This window comes from Gadus chalcogrammus, chromosome 22 (genome assembly GCF_026213295.1).
Source record: "Gadus chalcogrammus isolate NIFS_2021 chromosome 22, NIFS_Gcha_1.0, whole genome shotgun sequence".
Lineage (NCBI taxonomy): Eukaryota > Metazoa > Chordata > Actinopteri > Gadiformes > Gadidae > Gadus > Gadus chalcogrammus.
In genome coordinates, this window is record NC_079433.1 from 4057341 (window position 1) to 4067340 (window position 10000).

The following is a 10000-nucleotide window of genomic DNA, read 5'->3' on the forward strand; positions in this document are numbered from 1 at the left end:
CCTGGCTTTTCGGGGGTGGGGGGGGGGTCAGTCGGACCCCCGGGGGGGCGGACTAGCTGGGACATGGGGCAGGTCGCTGGACAACCTTGGGTTTGACGGATGAGAGGTCCATGCATGGCGACTTGGACAAAACAACGTCAACAACAATAACAACAACAGTTTTAAATTAGGATTTTGGCTGCTGATGATTATGAAAACAAGATTGAGTACTGTTATTGTTCGACATTCTGTTAGATCATTTATTTATCTCTATTAGATATTCACTATTTTTATTCACTCAAAGTCTATTTAAAGTTTTATAAGATCAGGGTCAGGGTCAGAGCTGACCATGAAGGCGGACAGGTGTGAAGGAGGTGGGGGGGGGGGGGGGGGGGGGGGGGGGGACGCCTGTCCGCGTTCCTCTCTCACGCGTGCCGGGTCCGTGAGCACCAAGCTATTCCCAGAGGCACCTTTACGGCTCGGAACACACGGGAGCACGCGAGCGCGTTCCGGAACTCACGAACGACGTGTTACGGAAACACGTGACAGGAGGGTTCCGCACGCAGCTCGTCCACCCGGCGTTCGGGGGGAAAGGGTTCAGTTGAGTCCGCCGTGCCGGAGGTAGGGAGGAGCCTTATGTAAGCACAGAGAGAGAGCTGACCTTTTTAAAAAAGGAAGACGCATTTACATTCGTAACCGGGCGAATCCCGACTGCGCTTTGACAACGGAACCCAAAGTCGTGGCTTTTCCCGGGGAAACGTACGATAATGAGATTACACACCTTGATACGGGAAAAGGACAGGACCCCCAAAGCCGCCATCACTCTTAAACATCCCCACCTTTAAACATCTGCCGGTGCTCTACACACAGATAGGATCCACATCCACCTTCTGGTAAAGCGTCACCAAGAAGCACATTGGTAGATCTGACTCATCTACATAGATATGTTTATACGGGTATTTACAGACAAGGAGTACCAATGAAGGTACAGCAGTCGGGAATCAAACCCGTGTCCGCTTCAAGGCGTGTTGCCTACGAGTGTTGCAAGCGCACTGAGTGGATTGAGCCACAGTAAATATTTTAGTGGGAGAAATGCTCAGGAACCAAAATTTTGGAAAGTGTTGCACGCCCGCCACATACTGCGTCGCACGCGGAGCAAGAAGAGGGCAGGAAGAAGATTGATCTCCGATGACGGCTGAATTGAAACTAATTAAAAACCGGAGAAAGATGCACCCTGTCACCCATTAGGATTAGGAAAACCAATCAGCGGCAACACGCTAGTCTAAAGTCTAATGACGACTTAAGAACTCTTTAATGACGCATTCATTTTCGTTTAACCGACAAATGGATGAAAAACGCATAATTTCATGAATGGACCAAAAAGGCTAAATTAGAAATAGTGCTGAAACTTTCAGATTGTTTTGCTGAAAGTCCACCCTAACAGTTTATGCTAATTATTGTCCTACTTTGCCATTCACCCATGAGAAGGACACTGCGCTTCCGTGCACACACACACGCATACACACACACACACACAGCACCTACACACACAAGCACACACACACATACACACACACAAAAAGTGACATTTTATTATTAATTCATCATCCCGCAGCCTACATTTAAAACCTGCATCCATGCAGCTCTGCTGCCGGTTGCACCTGCATACGCAAGCAAGCCCACCAAACACGTAGTTAATAAAGGCACGCTAGCCCGCATACACACACGCACTGGGACAAGCACGCTCGGAATACACACACACTTACACAACAAGCAAGCACACCATTCTTGTGGATGCATCAGAAATTTCTGGAGAGAGAGAGCGGGAGAATGAGAGAGAGAAAGAGAAAGAGAGGGAGAGAGAGAGAGACCCAACCACAACACATTCTCTCTCGCAAACTCAATTGTTCAGTCTGCGCGTGCGTGCGTGCCTGTGTGCATGTGTGCGACTGTGCGTGCGTGCGCGTGCGCGTGTGCGTGCGTGCGTGTGTCCTAGCCAGCGTGTGTGCGTGCGGGGTGCCATGGTGACAGAGTGGGAGGTTAAGTAAGGATGTGGTGGAGGCTGTTCACATTCATTTCATGTCACACACACCGAGCGCCGTGCAAAGTCACTGTGACAGCATACAATTCCCCCCAGGCCGCCGCCCCCCCCCCCCCCCCTCCGCCCCTCTGCCTCTGATTCTGCCTTCGGTCATGGCTTTACAGTTCACACTTTCCCCTTATGCCCGAGCTTTCTGGTTCCAATTACTAGTTAGCCGTTTCCCGCACGCTTTTGGGGAGAGAGACACGACACATGCACGGAATTAAGGCGCAGGTGGCATTAGGGCATGTTGCTCAAGGGTGTGGATAAAGCAGGGTTTTGAACCCAGGTCCTACCATGACTACATTTACATTTAGGGCATTTGTCAATCGCTTCGATCCAAAGCAATTTATAAAAAGTGATGACTAGACTACATGGACCCCTACCTTCCCACCCTGGATCCGTCTTTGTAAATCGACTTAACAATCTGTTCTCCTCGTCCACCTCCACCTAAACATCTGTTTGAAATGCACCTTTGTGTTCCTATTTCCTGTAAGAACGCTAAAGAAGTTTGGCTACATCGAGACGTGGGGTAGGTTAGTGCAATTTAGTGATTATAGTGATTAGATTATGGATTATGATGGATTATAGATGATAGTGACTATACGATGGAGACCCAAAGGCTAGGGATTCACTCTGCTCATGTCTGAAGGAAATTCCCTTCAGGGATGAACAAAGTAGCTCTCTCTCACCTCCATCAGTCAGACCACTTTAATATCCAAACCGATCGGTTAAGGGACTAAAAAAGCGGATAATATAAAGTATTACATTTAAAGAGGAACCGCTATTCCATATTTCACCCAGGAAGGTTAAAAGATGAATATTTAATGTCTCGTGTGTTTTTTTTGTCTCAACCTTTTTGTGCTCAAATCTCTTCAGATCCCCGCTGGCGGGAGGCAGGGGTCCTGCTCTACACGACGAGTGAGTCCACCTCCCCCCACCTCCTCACCTCCTCGCCTCCTCTCCTCAGCTCCTCCTCCCTGGTTCCTCAACCTCCTCACCCCGTCCCCACGCCAACCCCTCTCTGTCACGATGACAGCGTCCCTGAGTCCTCTGAAGGGTGAAAATGTCCCCAGAAACCACAACTGCCAACTTCACAAATCACTCTGACCTTTCACACAGACACTTAGACACACAGCACACACAAATACACTCACGTAAGCATGCACGCACGCACACACACACACACACACACACACAAACACACACACACACACAAACGTGAACACACACACACACACACACACACACACACATAAGCATACACTCACACAAACAAACACACACACGCTGACACGCACACACGCACACACACACACATGGATCCAAGTCTGTCCTTGCCAGCCAAGAGAGCATTTATAGTTGGCAGCAGAATGAGTACAAGCCTCCATCAATCTCAGACAATTAGTCTTCATTCTGATCCCCGAGTTTAGAGATCAAGTCCATTGCATGCTGGGAGAATTTTTGTCTTTCCCCCCCTGGAAAGACCCAGAAAATGATGAAGAGATTAGAAAGCGAATTTTGGACACGTCATGTAGGAGTGCAACTTTTCATGAGGAATGTAAAATGTTATTTTTTCAGTAATGTTTTTCCCAGCTTGCTGTGCGGCTACACACGGTGTGTATCAGCTGGGTTTATGTGTGTGCGGTATTTATGGTCCCCTTGAACTGAAATCTACATTTTAGTCATCAAGTCATATATCACATGCTAGAATATATTCTGAATGCATTTCATCAAACGTACTGGCAAAAATCAATACGTTCAATCACGCTCTGCATAGTGAGTAGCTACACTGTTCCACTATTGTCCGATAGGTAAAGATAACATAGCAGAGGAAGATGAACACAGAGGCTACATAACATACGGGTAGGGAGGATTCACATTACACCTTCAAGAAAAAACTATATTATATCTGGAGAAATATTAGCATCTCGTACCATTTGGCCATTTAAGAACACATTTTAATCCATTTACATTTAAATTTCGGGCATTTTAGACGCTTTTACCCAATGTGACTTACAATCCAAAGCACTTTACAGAGATCCATGTCATTGAGGAGCGGGTAAGAGTAGGTAGAGTTTAGGGCCCGTCTTGCTCCAGGAGGCCTACAACTAGACTGATGACATCGATGGTTTGAACTAAATCTTTCCGCTCGGGAATAAACCAGGCGAGACCAGAATCACTCCACAATCCTGCCGCAAAATCCTCATAAAAAAAACACAACTTTACAACCATGCTCTTTTGAAGGAGAACTTTAACGACAAAACAGTGCTAGCTTTCCTTCCTCCCCTCATATTATGCCGGTGTGATCTGTAAGCAAGCGCAGACCTGCATGATGTATAAGCGGCGGGGTTGAAGTGGTCATGCAGGAGTAAGTGTTCTCGGGGCCGGGGTAAACAATAGGGCGCCTTGCACCTGCTCAGCGCATCGCTCAGTCAAGTAGCGGGAGCAGGCAAACAGAAGGATATACACAGAGCTGGGCACGCACCAAGGTCCTCACGACTGACGGTAAAACACACACGATGTGCACGCATTTGCTCACACACAGCCATGCACGCAGACGCACAGAAAAAAACAAAAACAGGCTATGAGTAAACACACATGCACACACAGATGCACACAAGCACGCAAACACGCACCAAAACCAGACTGAAAGTAAACCCACACACACACACATGCAGGATACTCGACACACACACAAAGTAAACACACGAACAAAAACACACTCCGGGAAAAACACACTCCAGTAAACGCACACAGACACACACACAAGCCACGCTGCAGTTTTCGAAACTCTCCCTATCCGCCCCTCGCTCAATCATTCCACCTCTCCCCCTTCTCTGCCTCGCTCTCCCGCTCTGGGAAAAAAAAAACAGGATGGATGCAGTGGGCAGGAGAGAGGGAGGGAGGGAGGGAGGAAAGGTAGAGGAAGTAAATGAGATCCCAATGAGATGCCAAGGTGTGTTAGTGGTGAGGCGCTCGGAATGAGAAAACCGCCTGAAGGGAAGGGAGCAGCTCGATTGAGTCTGAGCACCGTGTGTGTGTGTGTGTGTGTGTGTGTGTGTGTGTGTGTGTGTGTGTGTGTGTGTGTGTGTGTGTGTGTGTGTGTGTGTGTGTGTGTGTGTGTGTGTGTGTGTGTGTGTGTGTGTGTGTGTGTGTGTGTGTGTGTGCGCGCGCGTTTAGTGCCCTCCTCCCCAATCGCATTAGTGCTCGCTAACGGTTACCATGTGAGATGCATAGCAATCGCTTAGCGGTGGGAGGAAGAGGAGGAGGGGATGAAGAACAAGAGGAGAGGAGAGAGCGGAGAGAGGGGGGGGGGGAGGAGGAGGAGGAGGACACAAGGAGAGCAGCATCGAGGAAGAGGAGGAGAGGGAAGAAAGGAAGGAGGAAGGAAAGTACAAGTTGTTGGCGTTTGACAGTAAATAAGAGCGATAGGAAGATGAATGCATGAGGAGAGGAGCAGGAGGAGGGGGGGGGGGGGAACAGCTGTTAGAGAGGGAGGTGGAGGAGGAGGAGGGGAGAAGGAGGGAGAGGAGTGGGAGAAATGTCAAAAGAAATAAAAAGCACAAGGAATGGGGAGAGAGGGAGAGAGGGCAGGGACCGGAAGAGAGAACAGGGAGGAGAGGAGAATGTGAGGAGGGCCAAGGGGAGAGCATGAGACACATTAAAAGGCTGTTCTCCCCTGGCTAACAAAGAGCCATCGCGGCGCTAAGCGCCCAACGCTACACTGGGACCCGCGGCAGCACGGAGGACAGGGAACGCGACCAACAACACACGCTACATAATCAATGCAAAGGCACGCGACGATTAAGACACGATACAGAGCACAGGAGGAGGAGGTGTGTAGGGGGGGGGGGGGGGTACCGAGGAGAGGAGAACGTTCTAGAACCTTCAACAATATTCTAGAACATTCAACTACATTCTAGAACCTTCTAGAGCCACCAACTACATTCCAAAACAACATTCTCGAACCTTCAAAAAAATTGTACAAACATTTTGACAACATTCTAGAACCTTATGCTAGATTCTACCACATTCCAGAACAGGCCGATGCACTCGACTACACTTGACAATTCTTAACGTTTGAGAATATTCCAAAGAACATTGTACTTTGTTCTTGTGATCAAAGTGAACACGGTAAACACTCAGAAGATAACGCAGACATATTTTCTGTCTGGTAAATGGTACAACCTTGACTGTGGCACTCCGTTTCCACACTTAGAGCAAATACTAAGTGGGCAGTGGCCAACGGTCTACGAACAGGAATAAATCAAACAAGTGAGAACAGGGAAACAAAAAAATGGTGTTATTGGATCACAGAACTGCTTCAAACAGCGAGCCAAGGCCAGACGCAGTCAGACACACACCGGTTCCACGGAGCTCCCTCAGAGCACAATAGACCGGTGTGTGTGTGTGTGTGTGTGTGTGTGTGTGTGTGTGTGTGTGTGTGTGTGTGTGTGTGTGTGTGTGTGTGTGTGTGTGTGTGTGTGTGTGTGTGTGTGTGTGTGTGTGTGTCCTGTGGCAGTGTCATATACCATACACGGAACTCACGCACGTATGCACCTTGCGTGCCTCGGCCTGCGTCCGGGAACGAATGGAACATTATTTTTTGGAACATATGGTGTCGCGTGGGCGCGCAAACGCAATGGCTTTGAATGGCGCGAGTCCGTGGCGTACGTGTAGGTGGTGTGTGCGTGGTGATGTGTGTCAGTGTGTCACGCAAGGCTGTGCCAAAACAATTTCCTTTACCAAGAAGCACCAATCCCTCCGCGAGTCACGTTAAGTCATTATGACGATGAATCACGATGAGGAGGATTGTGATTATGGTGGCCTATCAACGACAATTTAATTTCAATTGAGTGTGTGTTTCCGTGCGTGCGTGCGTGTTTGGTCCCAAAGCACGTCAACCCCCTGCATGGTGACTGAGCGAGAGCCCGGAGAGGATGCTGTGATCACCCCCCTGGACCTAAAGCGACGGGTTCAAACTACAGCGACAAAAAGTCGCGCGCTCTGAGTCCCTCGCGTGTCACGTGCCGGTGCCACTACGTTGATTCGAATTGATTGATTTGGGATTGATTCGATTCTAAAGACAACTGAGGGGTGCCGCTGACTGTGAGGGATGTGGGGAGGGGTTGAGAAGGTCGAATGCGATGGTAGGAGCAGTTTAACCCGTCCGAGACCGGTTAAGGGGTGGAAGGGGAGCTCTGGGGTAATACGGCGGCGGGACAAAGGAGTACCAGTTGCGCATTGAATTGAGTACCCAAAATACACAACCCACGCTTGATGTTAGTTTCCATCCGTGTTTACACAGGACCGCTATACCTGACAGATAGGAAGGTTTAGTTTGGACTCGGTGATTTCCAAACCATAGCTTGGTGTTAGATGAGATGGGTGATTAAGTTTGGTGATTGAGTTAGTGAAACGTTGGTCTTTTCTAACTAAAAAACGGTCAGATGTGTTTTTAACCTGTTTCCGACTGGATATTTATTGTGGAATTAAATCACTGTGGAGCCTATGAAGGCTTTAGGATTGGTCCCATCCCGTCCCCGTGCGTTTGACGCTCACCGGCGGCAGCGACTCAAACGTTTTGAGTCTACATTTCTTTTCCGTTTATCAAGAAAAAATGAATCATTTTCCGTTTGACTCGACAGTCGAGAGTGTTGCTGTGAAATTATTTGAAACAGAAACGCATCCAGCTTAGCCAAAGGTAACGCGTCTCCGTTCCTCCGTCCCTCTCCACGAGCGACCATCACCATCCCAACGTCTGTTTGAAAAATCACAACTTTCGGTGTCCCGACCCAAAACCCCCTCTTCGACCTCAAAGTACCAAACAACCAATCATCTGACTGATTATAAACCGCATTAAATCTCTCACCACTGGACCGCGGATCATCCCGGTGACCGTCAAGTCAACCGCCGTGGCTGTGGCGCGCAGGTTCTGGCCACGAATCAACCCATAAAAATAAAAAGCGAGCAGACCCGGGTACATACCTTCCTCCCCGAGACAGTCCTCCGCCGCGCCGATCAATAACATCCACAGCACCGAGGCGAGCGTCCAGTGAGGAGGAAGATCCATGTTGGTTATGAGAGGCGCCGCGGCTCTCTGCTCATAGCTCTCCGATCGCGCGCGAGACGAGGCGCACCGCAGCAGCAGCAGAGTCACACTAATCGCCGAGTGCTGCACGAGACACACACCACACACACGCGGCCTGTTTGAAGGGGGGGGAGGACTCTGATTTTTTTTTTTACCGGATTACCGATTGGCGTTGAGAGCGATGGAGTGGTATCTGTCTGTCTGTCTGTCTGTCTGTCTGTCTGTCTGTCTGTCTGTCTGTGTGTGTGTGTGTATGCGTGAGGGAGTGCGCGTGCGTATGCGTGTGAAGCGTAAGTCTCAAAAGACTTCAATCTATCAGAGGCGAGTGCCGACCTTGACTCTCCAGAGTCCGCGCCACTAGTTGTTTTAGCGGTGGAACTAGTCGCACGGTGCTGTGTGTGTGTGTGTGTGTGTGTGTGTGTGTTTGTGTGTGTTTGTGTGTTGCGCTGGAGCGACGGCAGCAGAGAGAGCGCGTGGGAGCCTCTACGTTATCGCAAGAGAACTAAACCCACAGCGAGGTCCGAGCAGCTCGACGCGCTGTTTACGTCGGTTACGTCACGCACGTGGAGCTGCGTCCGGTGATCGCCCCGTGAAGCGTGCGGTGATATTTTGTCTACGCATTAAAGTTGGCGGAAGCGGTTGAAAGCCGTGCAGGCGTGTCAGTGTGTGCACCCTGTATATTTAGCATCAATCATGCACTATATTCGTCAAATCATCGCGAACTGCAATGTTTCTTTCTTCATTCTTGATTCAGATTCGGTCAGTTTGAATCACGAGACTATACCAATCAGAGAGCATCCTCGCGGACGGACTGGAGAGGAGGAGCTGGCTGTCGGCCGACGGCTCACCACGCCGGCAGGGACGGAAGCCCCGACGTCCTGACGTCCGAAAACCTGATCTCCGAGACCGTATGTGGAACTTGGCCACTAAAATAAGACCTCACAGTTTGTGAGTGCGTATCCTGCAGACCCCCCCGAGGTGTGCCTGTAGGTGGATGTTCAGGATGTCAAATATTATACCGAGGTGTAATTATGTCTTTAGTGGGGAATTGGGTCACCTTCACCGGTTATTGATTTCATGATCCAGATAAATGCCCCCGCCCCACACACAAACACACACACACACACACACACACACACACACACACACACACACACACACACACACACACACACACACACACACACACACACACACACACTGCTAGCATTATGTCCTCGCAGTATTTCCTCTTCATCATTTAACAATGACAAGTGATATTATGATGATTTATATGAGACTGCTAATTGTCTGAAGCAGGTTTGATAAGAGATCAAACACTTTATTGATCACATTCATAAAATCTGGGAAATGGAAATGGATTGAATGCTCTCTCTGCTCTCTTGGACGTCATGTTAGATTATTATCAGGGATTCAAATGAGATAAAACGAAATAAATGGGTGTTATTGATATAAACTCTAGAGTTGAATGTGACTTTATCAGATGGAACATTGCATCCTGCACAGTCCCTTGTGTATGACCTGTACGAGAGAGAGAGAGAGAGAGAGAGAGAGAGAGAGAGAGAGAGAGAGAGAGAGAGAGAGAGAGAGAGAGAGAGAGAGAGATAGCGAGAGAGAGAGAGAGAGAGAGAGAGAGAGAGAGAGAGAGAGAGAGGGAAAGAGAGGGAGAGGGAGATTGAGAGAGCAAGTGAGAGAGTCACACATAGAGCGAAAGAGAAGGATTGAAAGAGAGAGAAACACACAGACAGACAGACAGACCGAGAGAGAGTGAGAGAGAGCTTACACAGCAAGCCAAGTCTTGAAGGATCGTCCTGTGACCAGAGCCGACTTGCCCGCCTACATCACGT

The 10000-nt window shown here is 49.1% G+C and overlaps 1 protein-coding gene across 1 annotated transcript in view; it reads right to left on the reverse strand.

Moving 5' to 3' along the window:
- LOC130376189 (ephrin type-A receptor 7) overlaps positions 1–8134 on the reverse strand; it is a 70368-nt gene extending 62234 nt beyond the window's left edge. The window contains exon 1 of the mRNA XM_056583410.1: positions 8051–8134. Within this exon, the coding sequence (XP_056439385.1) occupies positions 8051–8093 (43 nt within the window). The 5' untranslated portion in view covers positions 8094–8134. The remainder of the gene's footprint in view (positions 1–8050) is intronic.
- Positions 8135–10000: the final 1866 nt, after the last annotated feature.